Here is a 20,686-nt window from a genome sequence, read left to right as displayed (position 1 = left end):
GCACTGAATTTTGAATTATGTTATCATTATTCCTATTATTAAATCCAACTTTATGGTGGGTGACTTGGGTGAGCACTGCTCCTCGTTGGAATGTACGTACCCACTTGTGTACGTACCCAGGGACTTTCTGCTCTGGTGGTTCCTCTGCAGTTATTTGTTTTCATCCTAGTCTACGGAAGTAGGCATCACTAAGGACCAGCGTGAAGCAAAAGGCTAAGGGAGGAAACAGTACTGGCTGCCCTGCCGCCCCGTCTAGTTCTTCCTGCCGGGCTAGGGCCCGGGCAGCATCCTCTCCACCCTCCAGTGCTCAGCAGCAGCAGCACCGCCAGGCCCAGGTCAGGGAGCAGTGTAGGGGCCGGCGCCACCCTCATCTGTGTCTCTTCAGGGGTCACAGGCCTAGGGGATGTCAGAGCCACCAAGGCTCTTGGCACTCAAAGGCCACCCAACCCTCTCATTTTGCAGATGAGCAACCTGGGGCCTGGGAAGGGGAAGTAATGGCACGGCAGTGGCAGAGCTGGGGCCAAATCCCAAGGCTCATGACTTCCACCTCAGTGCTCCTTCTGCCATCGCCCCTGGACTTCTCAGCTGCCGGCTCAATAACTCTCTCCCATCCCCAGACCTGTTGGCAGGCAAGAAAAATAACTCATGTGAGTCAAAAGCAATTTGCAAACATAAATAATTTTCAATGCCAGGAGAGGAGACAGTAGGAAGACGCATTGAAGGTTGAAAGGAACCTGGCCAGTCCTGAGTCTCCTTCACCCTGCCCAGTGCCTCCTCTCTCCCCTCAGCACTGATAGGAGAGTGGGGAGCACAAAACACAAAGCAGGAAATGGCTATAAGGATGTTCACTTCCGTTGTTCATGGGAGGGATTCTGCTTTCCAGGTTCTTCTCTCCCCACCCCCCAACATTCACATGATTTTGTAATCCCACCTCCTTTAGAGAATCAGAGGAAATTAGATGGTCTCCTGCTTGCATCTGGAACAGCCCAGGCCTCCTCCATCCGGCTGTATTCCTCCTTGTCTTCAACCCCAAAGAGCACTACTTCAACAAAGGATGGAAGACACGCCATTATTCTGTTACATTACTATAACCTCAGTGTTATATTACAAAGGAGCTGAATACGACTGTCCCGTTTTCTCAGTTTGGATGCTGCTTTACAGACCACCCAAGACCATCCTCTGATTTTGTGACAGGCATTTGCTCATCTCCCCAGGATGTTATGGCTTATTTTGCCCTGACAGCCAGCGAAGTCCCTTGTAAGAGGTTCCGGAGAATAGTGGTGGTAGTGAGGGAAGAGCCTGTGTCATTTCGGAGGGCTGAGAGCGCTAAGCACACCTTTCTAAAGCCCACCCCAAGGGGCTCTCTAAAGCAGAGAGAAACAATGAGAAACCAGATACCATGGAATTAGTGAAGAATTTCTCAGATGAAACAGGAAAGGGAGGAAATGCAGGGAGGTTTACATTACACCTGGCGCAGGTTGAAAGGAGTCAGGGCCAGTCGTTGGCAATATTAAACTCCATGGTGCGTTTGAAAGGATCCTTAGCTCAGGCAGCAAACGAGAGGCGTTCCTGCCAGTACGGGCTGCATTGCCACCACTCTCCTCCAGCCCTAAATGCACACGCACATGCACACTCACGCAGGCATGCACACGCACCTTGGACGTCCATTGGCAATGCCAGCTCTCTGCCCCTATCCAGATTTGAGAACTTGCAGATAATTAAGTGAAATAATAATTACAGGCAGCATTTGGTGAGTTTTTACTGTGTCAGGCCTTATCCACACAGCTTACGTTAAGACCACATATGAAAATAAAAAAGGGGTGTGTGCTGTGTCTTCTGCTTGTTGTTAACTCTGTGTGTGTGTGTGTGTGTGTGTGTGTGTGTGTGTTTTGGAGTAACATGCCCATATCTCTACTATTCTGAACCTCGTGTTAAAACAAAACTAAATACATAAGGACGAGGTGATTGCTGTGCTGTCAGGAACCGTATAATATGTACCACTAGCTAAATATGGAAATTAAACCATGAATCTCCTGGAACTGACTCAAGGATTATCCTTAGGGTCTGTTTCCCTAAATTCAATTACCACATAATTACCCAGAGTCTCCTGAAACTCACACAGATAGATCAGGTGAAGGGCGAGGGGGCAGCAGGACCCTAGAGCAGCTGAGTGCCTGAGTGTCTGACATCCGCTGGCGGCAGGGCGAAAAGGAGCAGCCTGAGTCCCCAGCCTCTGCTCTGCAGCTTTGTGGTCATGGGGGTTGAGCCCCTGGGGGTGGCACGGGGGTCCTTCTTGTGTCTGCTGCTAATGACTTGCAGTGCAGGAATCAGCATCACTGTCTGAAAGCTCCCATCTGTCTCTCTTTCTCTCACACACACACATACACACACACACAGGACTCTGTACACACACACACACACACAGACATACACACACACACACACACACACACACACACACACACACACGAGGCATCTGATTCTGAGGTATTTATCTAGGAACTGTGCACAAACTGTGGGAGTGCATGAAATACCCAAGACATGTCCCTTCCCTTCCAAATGCTCAAGGCTTTGTCCAGTTGGAGAATCGAGGTGCATGCACACAGGTATGTTGCAGCTAGCAACTGATTGGCGAGTTGCGGGGGCGGCAGTAAATACTGCAGGAGATCAGGCACAGCAGGCCCTAGTAAAGGCTGGAATAATCTAGAACAACCTCAGGGAGGGGATGGGACCTAAACTGCCCTCTGAAGAACCCACAGAATCCTGGAAGCTGGGAGCACAGCCCCTGGAGACAGACAAGGCTAGCTCAGAACCCACTATCTGCTCCCCTGTACACTGAAAGTTTGACCTTGAATGGGTTACTTGAGCCTCTAAGCCTTCATTTTACCATCTGTGAGACAGGGACAGTGATAGGATGTAGCTCATGATGACGCCCTGAACAAGTGCCCCCACAGGTAGTGGGCACTCAATCCATGTTAGCTGTTAGCAGTAACTGCAAAGGGAAGAGAGGAAGAGGAGGGGGCAGGGGGCAGGGGGGGTTTTTGAACTATGGCCACAGGAAATGGATACTTGCATCCAAGAATATCCGCCTTTAGTACTATTTCCTCTTTAGAGTCGTCGTCTTCTTAGATGAGCCGCAAACATAACTTGGAACCATAACGTGGAACAATAGAAGAAACTCGATTCAAAAAGCACGAGGATCTGGTTCTGTACGAGTGCAGGCGCAGCTCTTCTCTCTCTCCTGTCCCAATGCCATTCTTGGTGATCCAGGATAAAGCCGGAGAGGCTGAGGATGAGGTCCCAGGTCAGCGGGTAATCATCCACCAGGCAGGTAGTGAGGGCAGAATGCAGAGGGCTGGTGCACACTGGGTTAAGAGCTGGGCGGGGAGGGAAGGGAGAGGTAGCAGTCAGTTCAGAGGTAAACATCACCGGGTATCTGTCCCTTGGTCAAGCTGAGTCTCTCAGCCAGAAGTCGTTAGAAGGCATTTGGATCTGACATGAAATGTTAATAATGTTCCCTGGTAAAAAAAAATAACTCATATGTTTACTTAGGAGGTTTTCCAGAAGCGCTCAAGGCTCTTTCCCGACCCAGTTCATCCTCACTGTCATGGCACGTCTTTGAAGGTGCTGAGGAAACTGAGGTGTAGGAAGGGAAAGGGTTTTGGTGAGGGGAGTGGGTACTGCAACTGGATCTGTTCTGCCCTCCTTGTATGTTCTAGACTTTGTCGTTGGGGTGGGTGGGAATGGGGAGGAGCCTCAACTCAGGAGCCCAAGGTGGGCCAACAAATGGAGGGACCAATTCTGGTCTTCCACCACCCCTTTGTCTAGGTCTTGTCCCATGCTCACTCCACCCCCACCTGAAATCACAGGTGAAGGGCCCGCTGTCATGCAGCAGCCATTCTGTGCCATGCCAGCATACTCGATGTCACTACAATCACCGCACTCACAGGATCCATGTGGCTCAGTTCTCAACAGTTCCTCTCTCCTATTGGACTGAAACTTCCCTGTGGGCAGGGGCTGACCAAGTAGACTATTCAGGATCCAAATAGAGTTTCCAGGTAACATCCAGGATGCCCAGTTCAATCTGCATTCACATAAACAATGCATTTTATATTATTTTTTAGTATTAGTATATCTCAAATATTTCATGAGACATACTAAAAAATTATGCATTGTCCATCTGAAATTCAAACTTAACTGAGCATTCTAGATTTTTATGTGCTCAGTCTGGCAACCCTAGCTCCAAAGCACCCTGGTAGGATCCAAGGATGGAGCTAACACTGAAGGGCTAAACTTGGCTCTTGTGAAAACGAGTTGGGAGAGGTGGTGCAGGCAACAAGGAGACCAGAGCTGGAGTCTGGGACCCAGCTGGTGCAGGAGGGAACAGCTTCTGAGGGATGGATGGATACACAATGCCCCTCTCTTTGCAATGAATCAGCTTCAGCCTCTATGCTCAAGGCTCAGCCCCATTAGAAAGGTTCATTTGGAGAAAAAACAGAGAACTTCGGGTCTCTGGGCAAAGTTAAGATCCCAGTGTGCAAGGTTAAGATCTCAGCTTCCTGCTTTCATTCTCTCCCCTGAACTTGGGCTCAAAGAGAGGGTTTAGGACTCTTTGCTTATGAAGCGCTGGGCATTGACAGACATCTCTGCCCTGCATTAGGAAGAAGCAGTCTACACCTGCGAGAACTGGGGCTACTGGACTCTCCTCCCCTGTCCTGATGCCAGGGCCCCTGGCCCTCTTTGAGTGTTCCTGAGCTTTGGACATGTCTACGTCTGAGACATTAGGGTGGAGCGAGTTGCCGTGGGGCACCTCTCTGCTGGGTGATAGCAGACCACCTGATTGGTTCTAGAATCAGTACAGAACTGGGCAGTGGCCACACGAGCTGGACAAGCTGTTCTGTCATCAGAACCTCAGACTCTCATCCCACAGGGAAGCTCAACCCCTGTGGGGTCTGAATGGAACAAGATGCTCAAGTGGCCCCTGGCACATCCGAGGAGCCCAGCCAATGAGAGTCCTGTCCCTCCTGGGCCAGAAGGGGCCTTGGACACTCTTGAGTCTGGTGCCAGTTGGGCATCTCTGCTGCTCCTCCTGACCTATCCATCTACCTCTGTCCCATTGCTGATCTTCTGACCTGAGGTTCCAGGCTCTTCCTAGGACCATCCTCCTCGAAGACCTACCCCAAACGGTCCACCACCAGGACCAGTTTTCAAGGCCTCAGACCACCTGTAGGCCACAGCTTTCTGCGAATGGTAGTAGACAGGTTTCCTTCCCTGACCACCAACAGTGCCATCCTCTACCTCCCCTACCCTGTTCCCCAGGCTCAGCCTCACAGAGGCCACCCACTGGGCAGGAGGGGTACCCCTAGGGGCTAAGGCTCACTCCCAAGTCACCAACTGTGCAGAACTGAACAAGGGGCTCCCCTTCCCACTCCTGATTTTTTAGTTCTCCTCTACCAGAAAAACAGGGAGATGAAGTCCACGCCTGGCATGTGCCTTTGTGTGCCAGCCAGTGGAGGACAGGCCCAATTCTAGTGCAGAGCAGGCAGTTGGCCAGGAGCAGTCAAGATTACCCCTCCCTTCATTCCCAGGGTGGCAAAGGGCATTCATTACATCGAGCGGGGAGGGGGGAGTGTTTAACTCACTCTAAAGGGGGCTGGGGTGATGGGGTTTGGGAGGGACAATTCACAAAAGCCAGGGCTAGAAACTCCCAACGGTTTTTTTTTTTTGAACTTCCCTTCCCTCCCTCCCCTCCCCCCAACCCCCCTCCCCCGGCTAGGCTCCCCTCCCCCACCTCCAGCCGCTTGGTGGCCTGCAGCCAACACTGGCCACACTGTCCGCATTCAGGCCTCCTGCCCTCCTGGCCCTCTATCTCTTCCCCTGGCCTTCCCAACACTGCGCTCTCTCGCCACCTCTCCCCCCTTAACAAACCCCCATTATGAACCGTGTTGACCTCTTCCGCCCGGGCGCCCATCACAGGCTTGGCCCCTCAGTCCCAGACGGGCAGGCAAGGGGCTTGGGCGCCAGGAGCAGCCCCGCGCCCACCAGGCCGTCAGTCCCGTGGCCCCTGGCCCTGCTCGGCCACTCCAGCCAGGAAGATCGCTGCGTCTGCAGAAAGGACGCAAGCATTCCCGGGTCTTGGCTTCCAGGCCCGGCGGAGCCGCACCTCGGAGCTCGGCCCACTCCCCTTGCCCCCTCGGGGCCCTTAACCCCTTCCTGCTTGGGGAAACCAAGGGCCCCAGCCTTGCCACCCAAAGCAGGACGGGTGAGATGGGATCCCGCATTTCCCCGCTCACTAAGGAAGTGGGGACGGGCAGGCCTTGCTCCCCTGGCCTCTTCCCCCTCCCACTCCCCATCCACCTCGCAGGAAGCCCCCCGCCCCCTGCCCCGGCCGCGTTCGCGGCGCCTCCAGTCGGAGCCTCTGGCCTGGTGGTTTCCGGGGAGAGAGGCTGGCAGAGAAAGAGCCTCGCAGCTTCCTCGGTGGGGCGGGGCCAGCGATGGCAGCAAGGGACGCTGGAGAGGGTGGGAGGATCCCCTCCCGGCTGAACCTGCCCTACCGGGCAGGGATTATTAGGAAGGAACACCCCTGCCACATCAGGGCCAGCGCCAGGGTGTGTTGCGCCCTGGGGTGGGGGCAAAGATCAGCAGGTGCCTGGCGGGCGCGGCGCTGGGGGCTGGCCCCACCCAAGTCTCCGCGCCGCTCGCGCACCCGTACACCCCTCCCCCCCACCACGCAGATCCCGGGTTTGCCAGCGCGGTGGGCAGCGAAGGCCTGAAAACTCTGAGAGCGGGGGCGACGCCAGCACAACCCCCCCGCAGGAATTCCCCTCTCCTTTGGAGAGCCTCTCGACTTCCGGGGAGCGGGGTCACTCCCCGGGTGCGGGCGCCTCTGCTCGCGAAACCAGTCCACTTTGCTTTTGCAAAGGTTTAAGCGCAAGTTGCGATAGGTTCCTCTACAACCTCGCCGCCCCCCCACCCCCGCCAGACCTAAGGCGGAAGCGGGATGGGGAGAGGGGTCCAGCCGCCTCCTGAGCCTCTGACGTTCGCTCTTCGCTAATCTCAAACAGCGAAAGTGCACCTTCAACATCTCCATTTAATATTTACATTCAAGCAGGTAATAATTGGAAGCTTATAGTTTAGACATTTCTAGTAGCAGCAGTTTCTAGAGAGCTCGTTTAGCCTTTTAACAAAAAAAATTTTTTTTTGCACATAGAAACAACACATCCATGTGTACAGTATCAAAAAATATATACCAAGGTTACTGGTATTGCAGTTCCTGGAAGGGGAGGAAATGAAATCAACCGAAATACTGAATGAACGGGTAGAAAGGTCAACAGAAAATAGTTTGTCTGATATAGAATATAACATGATCTAGAGAGAACTCCATAAATCTAGGTTTTTATATTTCAATATATAAATACCTACAAATAAATATATATATATCAGCCCGAAGGGGGTGGTGGGCCTTTTGAGCTCAAACAATACATTTCAATAATAACACCACGTACAAACGGGAGTAAAGTCTGCACTTGACAAGTTAGCACGGTTAAAATATAATACTATAACTCTTAGACCGCCTCGAGTGGCTGCCCTGTCAGTCCCGGAGGTCCACGAGAGAGGGGATGGGACAGATGAGGGGCGAGACCCGCAGGCACGGCGTGGAAGGCGCCAGTGTGGGCCGGGCGCTCCGTACAGAACCCGGTGGAGGGGCGCGGTTGCCGCGGCTTCTGGCATTTTCGCGCTGGGGCCCGGCCCGGATCTCCCGCAGTTGGAGAGAGGAGGAGTCCGCCCCCAGGCCCCAGGTGTTAAGCCCCTGCGGGTACAGCGCTTCCCCTTCCGACGCCCTTCGGAAGGCTACACCGTCACGTACTCCTTGAACGTGACGGTGAGGCAGTTTGCGGTGACGTCGGTGATAATTATATTCCCAAAGAAGGGTTTGAACTCGCTGAGTGGCTCCTCGGGCTCGTCCTGGGCCTCGGTCGGAGGCTTCTCGGCCGCCGTTGCCGGCGCAGCTGCCACCGCCGCGGTTGCGGGCGCCTCAGGCTTCACCTGGAGGGCGCTGGGCTGCTCCCCGGCCTCGCCGCGCGTCTTGACGCAGCGCAAGTCTATGGGCTCGTCCAGGTCCGAGTCCAGCAGGATGACCTCCGGTTGCGGGAGGGCGGCAGCGGGGGGCACGTCCGCTGGGCGCTCGGCGGTGGGGCTGCCCCCCAGGCAGGTGGGGGTGCTAATGCTGCGCGCTGTCAGGCGCTTCTTGCAGGGCTCTCGCTCGCCGTGGGTCTCGGAGAGGCAGCGCTTGCGCGCGTGGGAGAGATTTAGGTCGACGGCGTGGTGATGGTGATGGTGGTGGTGGTGGTGGTGATGGTGGGAGGGCAGCTGTGTGCCGCGGGGCGGGTCCCAGGCCAGCAGGTCAGGCTTGGTGGTGAGCTGCAACGGCTGCTCGCCGAAGGCCTCCTTGGTCGGGGAGAGCTTGCGGGAGCCGGCCTCCTGGGGCTGCGGGTCCCCGGCCCCCGGCCCTTCCTCCTCCCTCCTCTTGGAGGGCGTTTCCACCTTCTTCTCCTCCGCCCCCGCGGCCTTTTTGAAAGTCCTGTCTGCAGGGGGGTGACGCTCCTCGGCAGCCCGCTTCTTGTGGCTGGGGGAGCGCGCCTCGCCCTCGGCTGCCTCCCCGGACTTGATCTTCACTGCCTGCATGCCATTCTCCATGTACTTGCTCATCACGATCACGATGCGTCCGTTCTTGTTCTTGTTTTTGACTATCTTCATCTTGCCCCCAATCCCGTTGCCCGTCACCGCTTCCTTGGGGGCCGGCGTCATTCCGTTGGGGGGACCCTTCTCGGAGCCCTTGCCTGGAGCCCCGACCGCACCGGCCAGGGGCTTCACCGCTCCCAGGTAGCCCTTGGCACCCCCGCCGTGGGCCCACTTATCGGGCGGGTGGCTCTTGGCGCCTAGGTCCGGGCAGGTGGGGCTGGGCGCCTCCTTGTGGCTGCCCTGGTACTGCAGGTCATACATTTTGGGGTCCGGCTGGTAGGGGTGGTGCTTCTTGCTGTTGAGCTGGTAGTAGTATTTGCCGCTCTTGCCTGGCGGTGGGGGCTTGCCTGCCCGCTCCTTGCTGTGCGGCTGGTACTGGTGGTGCTTCTTGCTGTTGAGCTCGTACTGGTGCCCCTGGCCCTTGCCCTGACCACCCAGCTCCAGCTTGGCGCGGTTGTCAGCCGAGGAGTCCTGGAGTCCGGTCAGCACGTTGGAACGACGGGCAAAGGTAGGTACCTAGGGGAATGGAGGTAGAAATGGAGGGAGAGGTAAGAGGAGGGGTAAGGCCAGCCCCAGAGCAAGCCTCAAGCTCCAGGAGTGTCCCAGCCCCTACCAGGTCAGCAGCTGCGTTATGGGGTGGGGTGGGGGGCGGGGAAGGGTGTGGGAGGTCACGATGAAAGGAAGTGGAATTGGGTGTTCTGGAGGAACTCGCCCTGACTTCCGGGCCTGGAGGCAGCTCAGGTGGCAATGTCATGGCAAACTTTTGGACGGCCCCCGGGGCCAGGGAGTGTATTCACCTGCACCACCAGTGGTTTGGGCTTCGGCCCTCTCTTCCGATATCCCATCAGCTGCTCCTGCCGTTCCCTGGGGAGAGGGAACAGAAGGCAGTGCTATTAGCCTCAGAGTCACCTCCCTCCTGCTATGCCCCAGCCTGCGTGATGCCCCCACTTTGGTGAGCAGCAGGGCCAGCAAGAACCGGAGGGATCAAGAGCTCACGGCAGAAGATCGCCTCGGCTGCCACTTGGGTGCCTCGGTCCAGCCCAGAGTCCCGCTTTATGCCCACACCAACCGCTATCTGCCCAAGGGGGTCTTCTCCGAAGGTCTCCCCCACCTCAGATGTCCATACCTGACCCGGGCCCCCGCACAGCCCTGCCTCTTTGCCTGCAGCTTGGGGCTGGGCGGCTTGGCACTGGTGTCCACAGCCTTGGGCTCGGGGCCCTGCACAAAGTGCACTGGGCTTCGGGGTCCAGGGGATGCAAACAAGTCCAAATGAGGTGTGCGTCCACCCTGGGCCTCCCCGTCAGAGGCACGGGATGCTAATGACCTCATTAAGATTCAGATAACGAGTGCCGCCGGCAGAAGGGAGGACTCGGTTCCTTAAAGGCCAGGCACTAAACAGGGGGAGGGGCTGCGCCCTTGTTTACACAGCGGCAAATGAGCCAATTAGGGGCTGGGGGCGGGGGCCGGACGCCGAGGCCAGGGCCTGGCCAGGTTCGCAGCCACCTGGTGAACCGGCTCTGGCAAGGCCTGGGCAGAGCTGCTGGGCGGGGCGACGCGGGGCGGCACGCAGAAGCACCGCCTCCTCCACGAGCCCGGGCTCCCAGCCTCCCGATTTCCAAATTATTATTAAAACCCATGGCGGTGGAGGTGGTCAATACAGCTGCCAGGCTTCCGCCTGCGGCCTGGTGGAGGGTGACCTGAGGCTGGGGGAGGATGATCCTAGCACTGCCCAGCTCTCTATGGGAGAAGGGAGTGACTCTCCAGCGTTGGCCAAAGTTGCAAACCATTCCCGGGCCAGAAATCCGCTCTCCAGCGACCCTAGGCAACCCCCCCCCACTTGGGCTAACCCAGGGGAGTTCCACCATGCCTGGGGGCCCGGGCCGGGGCCTAACTCCAAAGTTGCATGGCATTGCAACAGCCTGCGTTTTAAGTCTTTGGGGACCCATTATGCAACATGGCATCAGCCGCTGACATGGTTATAGGGTGGTGAACTCCCAGGTGGAACCTGGGCAGGATCCCTTCTCGGCGCCCCCCTACATCGCAGGAGAGCTGCTTCCCTGCTGGTCGCTTGTTCCAAGGGTCTAGAGTTTACAGTTTTAGCGCCAAACGCGCCACAGGAAATAATGCAAAATAAAAGGGGGAGGAGGGATGGAAGGCAGCGGTGTGGCCCAGCTCCGCGGGCTCTTGCCGCTCCTCCCCTCCTCGATCGCCCTTCCCCCTTCTGTCCTCCCCGAAACAGAGAACCGCAGCCACCGGCGGTGAATCCAGCTGCAGCAGCTGCAGCGTGACAAGCATCTGTGCCCACGATGAGCCCCTCGTCAGAAGCCACCCCTCCACCACCAGGCAGTGCCCATCCCACACCCTTTGGGCCAAGCTCCCCCTGCCCTGAGAATGGGGTCCAGACCCACCAAGCAGCCTAGTGGGAGGTGTGAAGGGCACGCAGCTCCAGAAAGAATCTGCCCCCTGCCAATCCCAAGCTCCCTGGGGGGTGAGTGTGGCAACTTAAGGCCTCGTCAACTTTTCTCCAGTCCCCAACAGGTTAAGTTCAGTTCCGTGACGTCCGGTGGTTTCACAATGCCAGCTCCCTTGGAGCTGCCCCGAGAGTTGCCCGTGCCAAGCGGCCAGTGGCAGCAGGAAAGCAACACCTAGGCTCCGGAGGTGGGGCTTCAAGGTAGCGAAAGGAGGGGGGCCGGCAGGGAACCAGGCACAGCCCCAACTTCTCCGCGCAGCTATAGGGCCACCCGCACGCACCCTTCCCACAGTTTCCCCCAAACACAAGCCTCTCCTTCTCCGGCCCTGCCCACCCCCACCCCCACGCCCACCCCCCCGCAAGCTGCAGCAACCGCCAAGGATGTTGGTTAGAGGAGCCGAGGCCCCAGCCGTGCCCATTCAGACCCGGGGGGAGGGGACTCCTGCCAGCCCCCTCCCGGCCTTTTCCCCCTTTCCTGTTGCAGCGTTGGCCCACTCTCCCATTCCCATATACGGTCACGGCTGCGAGAGGCGACTGCTTGAGGGACGCTCACCTGTTCTGGAAGGCGATCAGCAGCCGGGGATCCAGGATGTTCTCCTCGGGTTCCCACGTGTTATATCTTGCAAGGGAAAAGGGAGGGGGACACGGCGTAAAAAAAAAAACCGAGCCAGCTTTGCGGCCTCCAGGTGGGGAATGACATAAGGCCCTACTCTGTCTTCATGAACCGAAAGCTATTTAGCTGTGGATGTGGGGGTGGAGAGTAAATTTCTGCAGGCCTGACACGGTCCCTGATACACCCTCCCCGAGTCAAAATAAACACACAAGGGCAGGAAGAAAGGGGAGGGGTAAGGAAAATGAAACTAGCAGTTTATTTTGCAGTTGTCAAGAATTTTAAGCATGTTACTGCGACATGTTCCAAAGCCACTTTGCTCACCAGGAACCCTGCGTGCAAAGCAGCCAAAATGCAAAGTCGCAGTCCCCTCCTCCTCTCCCCAGCCCCGAGTCTCCGCGAGGGCTTCAGCCATTCTCCATTTGACCCCTAATCCGATAACCGTCAGCCAAGCGGCCCCCCACACCCCCTCGCGGCCCTGGAGCCCGCTGTCACGGGCAAGCAACCCCCAAATACTCAGCAACACAAAAATATGCCTCTGTGTGTGTGTGTGTGTATGTGTGTGTGTGTGTGTGTGTGTGTGTGTGTGTGCCTGCGCGTCTGTCTCCATCCGGTGCCTTCGCATTTCAAATTAAAAAAAAAAATTCCCCACCAAAAGCGCCGCAGTGACAGTTCCCAACATTTTCTGCTTTTTTTCTTCCTCTCCCTACACCACTAGGAGGGAAGAGGCACACAATTGCATTTTCGTCGCTTTTTAATTTTTTTTTTTTTTTGGTTTTGCAATATGGAGCCGTTCGGTGGAGGGAAAGGGGAAAGGAGCCATTTTCTGCTGCACATCAGTCAGTGCCTGCGCCCTCCCTCCCTCCGCCGGCCTCCCCGGCTCGGCCCCGCGTCTCTCCAGCTCCTCCGGCTCCTTTTAGTGCATAAATTAGTGATGGCATTTCCCGGAGAGCAGAGCACAACACAGGGCGCCGGGCTCGGGCTCGGCGGCTCGGCTTCCCCAGTGCCTGCCACCGACTTCCCCACCCCCTCCTCCCTCCACCCCACCTCCACCCCGCCTCCCGTCCGCTCCCCCCACCACCCCACCAGCCCAGCGGGTCCGGAGCCCGGGAGCCCCGCGCCTCGGCACCGGGTTCCCCCGCCCCTCGGCCGCTACTTACTTGGGGGACCAGCCTCTCCATTTCACCAAATACTCCACTCTGCCCTGAGGGGGGAAGAGACAGCACTCCATCAGCTTCCGCGGGATCCCCGGCTCCGGCCCGCAGCCTCCCCACCCCCTCCCCGCCTCCCCGCGGGCTGCTCCGGCTGCCGCTCCCCCGCCGCCTCGCCGTCGCCCCCGCGCCGCCCTACCTTGCGGATCCGCTTCTTCTCGATGCTCTCCACCGCGAAGACGTGCTCGCCAACAGCTGGCAGCTCCATGGCCGAGCCGGAGCGCGCCGGGGCGCGGGCGGCCGGCGCGGCTGCAGACGCTGCTGGCTCCCGCCGGCGCCCCGCTGCCGCCCCGGCCGAGGCGCCCCCGCCGCCCGCGCCGCCGCCGCCGCCGCTCGCCCAGCACAGCCCGGCCGCCCGCCGCTGCCCGCGCCCGCCCCGGCTCCCGGCTCGCGCTCGCTGAGACAACTGAGCCCGGGCCGCGGCTGCACAAGAACTCATGCAAATCCGGACGTCAGCGGGCGGGGCCTCGCCGGGCCCTGCTCGGCGTCAGGGGGCGGGCCGCGGCCGGGATTGGCGCAGCCGGGCCTACCGGAGGCCCCGGGCCTGGGCGGCGGGGGGGGGGTGGTGGCGGGGGGAGGAGGAAGGGCGCGGGAGGGGGCCGGGAGGAGGAGGGCGCCGGGGAGGTGCAGGGGGAGGGATCTGCGAGCCTGGGAGAGGGACACTGGAGGGAGGGAACGGGACCGGGCCGGAGAGGTGTGTCGGCGGCGGGCCGAGGCGGGGTGGAGAGCTTGACGGGGCCGCGAGGGTCTGGCTGCGACCCCTCGCCTGCGGCCTACCGCCTCGGCCGGCTCCCTCGCCTCTCATTCTCAGCGTGCACTGCCCAGGGACCCCTGCCGGGGGCCACGGAAGCATCCACTGCAGTTTCCATTTGCACCGAATTGCATCATGTGCAGACTCCCTGGGGGTCGCCGGCAGGGGGCGGAATCGGAGCAGGGGCATCTCGCGCTCCCACTCTCTGTGTCCCGCCGCCCCGCCCCGCCCCGCCCCGCGAGGCTTAGGGCATTTAGGAAGGCGAGGAATGGGAAGAGAAAGGATAGGGAGGAGAGAGACGACTGGGTGCAGAGGACCGCCAGGGAGAGCGCGGAGAGGAGAAAGGGGATAGAGGAGCAGCCAGCTTGGGGCCCTAGGGCTCAAGAACCTTACCAGAGGGTTCTCCAATCCCACCCCGGAACCTGGGAGGCTCCTAGTTTACCCTCAGCCCTCTCCTTGTTGGGGCGAGGGCGGGATGTCCAGTTTCCAGCAGCAACCCCCCGCCCCCAGCCCGCGGCCAACACGGCGGGAGGCAGGGAAGACAAAGAGGGGGCGAAGAGAATATCCAGGTCGGCTTGGGGGCCCGAGAGGACTTCGTGGGGTCCCGGGAAGGGCTTCGAAAGAGGGAGTAGGAAGGGTCAAGAAAAGGTTGAAGCTGAGCAGGGCACAGCGGGGCCGCACGAAAGGGAGGTGAATGGAATGGCCGAGGAGCTAAGCACTCGTCACGAATTCGCGCTCCCTGCTCCCTGACCGGCAGCGGCAGCCGAGCCGAGGCCCTCCCGACGCGGCCGGAGAAGCCGCCGAGTGTGAAGTTTAGCACCTCCGGCGGCGAGACGGCGCGTTCCGGCGTGCAGCTCCAGCGTCCGGCTGGGGGAGCTGCTGCGCCCCACGCGGCCTCCGAGGGCGCCGCCCGCGGGGCTGCGATCTCTGTGGGGTCGGAGTGAGGAGGGAGGGGACCTGAGGAGGGGGCAGGGCGGCCCAAGTGGCAGGGGCAGGGGCGCGCCTGCCCGGGGGTGTGTCCGGGCCCCCAGCTCCGGGCCCTTGAAGGACCGGGAGCAGGAAGCTTGCGCAATCCCTTGGCTGAGGGTCCATGGAAGAAAGAAAAGGAGCAAAAGCCGAGCGAGAGTGGAACGAGCGGGGGGGTGGGGGTGGGGGTGGGCAAAGAGCCATCCGGGTCTCCGCTCCCGCCCTGACACACGTCCCGGAATGCTGGGTGGGGACTGCGCGGGGGCTCGAGAAAGCGGGGGAGGGGCGAGGTGGGGAAGCGAACCCCCAAAGCATGCGTTGGGCTCATTTTCTCCCGGGAATCCGGGAGAAGCCTGGAGACGGTCTGGTGTTTAAGGACGAACACGTTGACTCCACCATTTCACCACCACCTCGCAGCTCCCGCGGCTCGGCGGCTTCTGCTGCCCTGGCGGCAGCGGCTCAAGACGGCCCGCGTGGCTCCTCCCCGGAGGGGTCCTGGGGGTGGGGATCGTTTTCTGGCTGCCCCAGAGAGGGGCAGAGAGGGGCTCGGTCTGCAGCGACTACCCTCTGACAAGCTTGAGGCGCAAACCCAAGATTACCCTGAGAAGGTGTTGGGGGGACGCGCCGGCCTGGGTGGGGGCGACGCCTGCTTGTAGTCCTGGGGTAGGGGGGCTCTCTGGGTTTATAGAAGCTGAGGGAGGCGAATTCTTTGGGAGGGGGACACAGGAAAAGGTTTTCCTCCCCCTGCTGTGTTTTGGGCTTTTTCCTGACGCTCGTGTCCCGGGAGAGGAGCTCTCGTGTGAGACAACTTGACCGTAGAAGGGGAAGGCTCCCCGAGATTGGCGGGGTAAGCGCTGTCAGCGCGACAGTCACACTTCCAAACTGAGCCTACGACTGCCAGGCCGTCGGCGCTGTCGGTCTGTCTGGAGGTCTGCAGCGACCTTGTCCTGGACAGTCCCTTCGTCCGGGGAGGGTCTTAGCTTCCCGACACTCCGCCCGCCCCCTCGCTAGAAAATCCCCTGGAAAATCTTTTTCCAAGGGGTGTTTCCGAGGCTTCTCGGGCAGGGGGGTGCCGAGGGAGGGCGAGCGGCCGCTGCAGCCTCCGCGCCGCCAGGGGCGTCGGACTCCGCAGGCCGCTGTTCGGCTCGCTCCGCCCGCGCCCCTCCGGGGCCCGCACTCCGGATCTCGGGGGCCACGCTGTAGAACCCGGTGCCCCGACGGCGGGTTTGCGCAGGAGCCGGGCGGCCTGCTGCTGAGCTGGGGAGGAAGGGTGGCTCCCGCCGGCCAAAACGGCGGATCTTTTCTGGAGCTGCCGGTATGGCTGTGCGAGCAGCCGCAGGCTCCCCAAGACTTCGGGAGGGGACGCCCAGAAGCTCCAAAGAAGCCTCGGGAGTCCCCGGCCGCCCCCGCTCCCATCCTTTCTGTGAAAAGTGACCAAAATACACAAGCATCCGCCGAACGCGGGAACTCGCGTGGTTATTTACTTTGTCCTGGTGGTGGGTGGGCCGATGTGGAGAGAGGCCGACTCCCAGAGCCCTCGCCCCACCTCGAAGCCTGACCCTAGACCACCCCTCACCTGCCAGCGGGTGCGGGGAGGAGCTCAGGTCCGCGGGACTGCGAATGGATGCAAGGAGGAGGCAGAGGCAGAATCTGAGGGGTGCGGAACGATGAGCGCCCTGGAAGCTCCCCCGATGCGCCCCGCGAGCCCCTCCTGGGAAATCTCCCGTGGGGCCTCCCCTACCGTCCCACCCCCTGTCTTGACCCCTTCGAGGGAGTCGCAGGCGAGTGGAGCTCTAAATTCGGGATTCCCAGAGCCTTCAGCGGGGCCCCTGCCTCCGACCCGGGATACCCCAAGCCTCACGGGGAACCCCGGAGAAGTGCCGCCGGTCTGCGCTTTTGACTCTGCCCCCTTCCAGCCGGGGGCAGATCGCGCTCCTCGGTTCCGCCGAGGGGCAGAATTCTCCTGGGTGCCACCTCAGGCTGGGGCCCCTAGGGACCCTCAAGGGCCCCAAGAGAGGAGCGATGCTATCTTGACGAGCCGCAGGCTCCCGCCCTGAGTATCGAGGGCCGAAAGAGTGGACCCTGGAGAAGCCGGGAAATTTTTAACGGCCCTACACCCGAGGATGGTCACTGACAGTTTAGGGCCCCAAGGGGCCTGACCCGTGCCAACCCGGGGAAACAAACGGCTTCTTAAAGAAACTCGCTCTCTGAATGGACGATCTCTGCCAGGAGATGCCATCACCCGCCCACGGAGCCCAGGTCTGGGCTCTGCCCGGAAGGGGCCGCCTGTGACTTCCCCAGCCAGTCCCCGGCTGAGAAAGCTCTCTAGTTAGTGTGACTTTTTAGGCCCCCAGAGGTGGATTTTAAGTAGCTGAGGGAGAATTTACTAGCAACGACTACAAAATCTGCCCAGGCTTTGACAAGAGCTCATTTCTCTCCTCTGTTCTTAGTAGGGGAACTTGTCTTTGACTTTAGCTCTGGCGTATGTAACTTTGCATTTTAGCGCTGGCTTTGGGGCAGCTGACCTTGTGGGACTGTGCGGGGGGGTGGGCGGTGAGTAGAGTGGGGAGGCTGTGTGGGAGTCCGGAACGCTGCCCCATGCACCTTCTAGGAGGGATGGCTTTGTCCCTAAGGGCTCCACTCCGCCCTCTGCGTCCCCACCCCCAAGTTTCTGTTCTTAGTCGCACTGCCCGCGAAGGGTCGGCTTTCATTTGGGTGGTGAAGCCCCTAACGCCCCCGCGTCCCACCTCAGAGAGCAGCTGGGGGCTGGAGCTGGGGCTCCAGGTGGGAGGGCCCGGTCGGGCGCGCGGGGCGGGGAACGGGTCCGGAGCGCCGCGAGGTCGTGGCCCCTTGGGGCAAGCCTTGGGGCCACATTGGCCGCCGCAGGGTCGCGCCTGCGGCACGCGGGGGTCGTGGGCCCCGAAGCGGGACGCGTCGTTTTCTACGACGTCGGCTGGTCCACCCCTTCCCAGCGTCAGGGCAGCTTCTCAAGTTCTCCGGAAGAACCCCACCCAGCCCCCGTCCCATGCTCGGTCGCAGTGCTCCCGCCCGCCTGGAGATATGCGCCCCCAGGATCCATATTTCAAATATGATCTTTGGTGTTGCTTCCACCGCCTGCCGCCGCCGCCGCCGTGCACTCACAACGGCCTCTGCGTGCTGTGTTTTTCATTTGGGTTTCGTTTGCCCAAGGTCTCCCCGCGGATCTCCTGTGCCTACAAGGTTCACCCCATTCACACCCGCCCCTGCATTTTGCTCTCGGGTGCTTCCGTTGCGCCCCCCGAACCCTGCGGGGCCCATAGAGAAGGCAGATTTCTTTCTTTCCTTTTTCCAACCAAGAGCTGCTGCAGCAAACCCGGGGATAAAATAAAAATCGCCAGGCGGACCCCGAAGTAGTAGTCAGCCGAAGCGCGACTGCTACCCCACCCTCCCCCCAGCCCAATGCGCTCCCCCTCCCCGCCTCGCGGCGCGCCGAGGGTTAAGCGTGCGCGGGAGTGGGTAGTTGGCAACGCAGGAAAAGCGGGGGTGGGGTGCCGAGCGGCGGCGGGCCGGGGAAGCTGGGCTCGCTCTCCTCCTCCTCCTCGCCCCCGCCAACCCCGGGGTGGCGAGGCCCGAGCGATAGGAAGGGCCCGGTGCGTCTCCGCCTTCCCCGCTGGCTGGCAGCCGAGTCCGGCCGCGGCCCGGAACCGCGAGGACGCTGCTTCGAGGCCGCGTCCTGCGTAGCCCGGGCGGGGGAGGGGGCGGTGGCTCCAGAGCCGCTGCCGCGCGTCGCCAGCCAGCCGATCGATCCCCAGGGGCGGGAGCGCGGCGAGCTCCGCTGGACACCTGGGGCGGGGGTTATCCCAGCAGGATCAAAGGGAGAACGGAGGGGGTGCTCAGGGATCCGGTGACCGTGGGATGGCGGCCGGGAGGGCCCAGCCAGAGCACAGCTCGGCCCGTGCTTCAGGGGCCGAGGGCTGGGGACGGGTGGTAAAGCCTGGGGTACCCTCTAATCCCATGTTGTCTGCATCGGTGCCGCCTTTGGCCACTTCCGGAGCTGAGTCTGGCAGCCCTGAAACTTCGTCCCTCCATGTCCAGGTCCCCGTCCCCACCCCACCCCCACTCCCGATGACGAGGTCGTCGGACGTGGTCACCTAGTCCATCCCCCTCGCCCCGCCCTCCTGAATCCTGATAGAAATGGGTGGGTGTCCCCTCGACCCCACCTCCAGAAAGATCCCCCAGGTTTGCCCAAGAAGTCCTCCTCCCCAGCTTCTTCCGGAGGATAGTTTCCTGTGACTGTCCCTGAGGACCCCCAAGGGATCCCCTTCGGTTCCCAGGGGCCCGGCCGCTGCCTCACCTGCCTGCTCCAGGTGCCGGGGCGGGGCCGGGGCAGTGGCGCTGAGGAGCCTGCACTCTCTACGCCCTCCCCTAGGGGGCGGGCTCCCCTCGGGCTGGCAGGCAGCTGGGGCCTGCCAGAGCCGACCGCCCTCTGCGCCCCGGGGAGTGGGAAGGAGATGTGCACGTGGGGCAAAGTGGGGTATCTCACTGCTGTGGGGGGTGAACAGAGGAGCCCCGTGCGCGCTGCCTGTAACTCACCCCTCCCCCTCACTCCGGCTGCGAGGCTGCCTTTCTAGCCAGAAACAACCAGCCCCAGAGCGACTTGAAGCGTTAGGAGCCCACCCTGCACACTCAGGACTGAACACAACCCAATGGCCAGGGCCATTGTTTCCCAAACCGGCCCCTTGCTCAGTGCCCTTTCATTCCCAGAGAGAAGTCGGCAGGAGCATATATACATTTTTTTATTTGAGGTTTTTAAAGGAAATCTCAGGTCAAGAGCATGACAAAGCCCCTGTTCTGCTATCAAAGGGCCAATAAGAAGTAAACTGATATTACAGTGCATATTTCCCCAGAGAGCCAGGGGGATTTATGTAGGAATTGGGGGGCAGGGGGGATAGAGCAGAAATTCCACCACGAACTCTCTTCCCTAAACTGAGCTTCACTAAAAAAAAAAGTTGGCTTGGCCGACAAATGCCACATCTTAAAAATGCCCTAACACTTCCCTGTAAGGGATGCTCCCCTGGGTTGCTGACTGGTAAGGAGAATAAAACCCCAAGAGATACCCCAGGCAGGGGGAAGGGACCCCAAGTCCTCTCCTCTGATGGAGACAATACCCTTGAGAAAGGCAGGAGGTGGGTTGGAACGTGTCAAGATTATTTATAATCACTGAAGTCCCAAATAAAGTTCAGTATTTCATTTTTTCTGGGCTTAGACAGACGGATGGCAGAAGGAATATGGTGAGTGTAGCTGTAGGAATGTGGGATTGATGAAGGGCATGAGTGGGCCCACACAAGCCAGCCAGCTGCGTGCTTCTGGGCAGGGCCACTTCTCCATCACACTGGGGAGGCTCAGTGCCAGGGCCCACAATACTTTTAGGGGTCCACGAAAATGTTCTAGTTTCTTTTTATTGTTGTTTTAAAATTGTGGTAAAATATACATAACATAAAAGTTACCATTTTAACCATTTTAAGTGTTCTGTGGCATTAAGTACATTCACATTGCTATGCAGCCATCACCCCCATCCATCTCCAGAATTTTTCATCTGCCCACACGGGAACTCTACCCATTAACCAATAACTCCCCACTCTCTCCCCCCAGCCCCTGGCAATCACCATTCTACTTTCTGTCTCTATGAATTTGACTACTCTAAGTTCTTTATATAAGTAGAATCATCCAGTATTTGTTCTTTTGTGTCTGGCTTATTTCACTTAACATAATGTCTTCAAGGTTCATCCATGTTGTAGTATGTGTCAGAATTTCCTCCTTTTTTAAGGCCGAATTATATTCTACTGTATGTATATCTAATTTCTTTTAAAATCAGAAGAAAAAACCCTTAAGTTCAAAGAAAATGTTTTAATGTAGACTATTAACGTGTTCATCTTTATATCAAGGCAGTTATAACC

At 59.4% G+C, this 20,686-nt stretch overlaps 1 protein-coding gene and 2 long non-coding RNA genes across 4 annotated transcripts; all 3 read right to left on the bottom strand.

Moving 5' to 3' along the window:
- Positions 1–706: 706 nt before the first annotated feature.
- Positions 707–6,430, bottom strand: LOC132511089 (uncharacterized). The gene is made up of 4 exons (XR_009537516.1): positions 5,951–6,430; positions 3,948–4,084; positions 3,549–3,636; positions 707–3,377 (listed from the first exon to the last, which is right to left on the bottom strand). It is a non-coding gene; the product is annotated as an uncharacterized LOC132511089 (long non-coding RNA).
- A 642-nt stretch (positions 6,431–7,072) lies between these two features.
- CBX4 (chromobox 4) lies at positions 7,073–13,325 on the bottom strand. 2 transcript variants are annotated; one of them, XM_060134343.1, is made up of 5 exons: positions 13,173–13,325; positions 12,983–13,026; positions 11,766–11,831; positions 9,540–9,606; positions 7,073–9,258 (listed from the first exon to the last, which is right to left on the bottom strand). In XM_060134343.1, exons 1-5 carry the CDS (start codon positions 13,239–13,241, stop codon positions 7,852–7,854), a joined length of 1,653 nt encoding a protein of 550 aa, XP_059990326.1. In that variant the 5' UTR covers positions 13,242–13,325; the 3' UTR covers positions 7,073–7,851. The 2 variants fall into 2 exon arrangements, with proteins under 2 accessions (XP_059990326.1, XP_059990327.1); XM_060134344.1 differs by lacking the exons at positions 11,766–11,831; positions 12,983–13,026; positions 13,173–13,325 and adding an exon at positions 11,151–11,493.
- A 400-nt stretch (positions 13,326–13,725) lies between these two features.
- Positions 13,726–15,756, bottom strand: LOC132511575 (uncharacterized). Its single transcript, XR_009537650.1, has 3 exons — positions 15,643–15,756; positions 15,055–15,245; positions 13,726–14,711 (listed from the first exon to the last, which is right to left on the bottom strand). It is a non-coding gene; the product is annotated as an uncharacterized LOC132511575 (long non-coding RNA).
- Between the last annotated feature and the right edge of the window lie 4,930 nt (positions 15,757–20,686).

The sequence above is a fragment of the Lagenorhynchus albirostris genome, chromosome 20, assembly GCF_949774975.1.
Source record: "Lagenorhynchus albirostris chromosome 20, mLagAlb1.1, whole genome shotgun sequence".
NCBI lineage: Eukaryota > Metazoa > Chordata > Mammalia > Artiodactyla > Delphinidae > Lagenorhynchus > Lagenorhynchus albirostris.
Note: the sequence above shows the minus strand (reverse complement) of the source record. Positions and strands in the feature narration are given on the sequence as shown.

Excerpts from the sequence above, each read along its gene's own strand:
- CBX4 (XM_060134343.1), bottom strand. The coding sequence starts at position 13,241 with ATGGAGCTGCCAGCTGTTGGCGAGCACGTCTTCGCGGTGGAGAGCATC. Across the intron at positions 13,027-13,172 it reads AGAAGAAGCGGATCCGCAAG|GGCAGAGTGGAGTATTTGGT; the intron begins GTAGGGCGGCGC and ends TTCCCCCCTCAG. Across the intron at positions 9,259-9,539 it reads CCAAACCACTGGTGGTGCAG|GTACCTACCTTTGCCCGTCG; the intron begins GTGAATACACTC and ends CCATTCCCCTAG.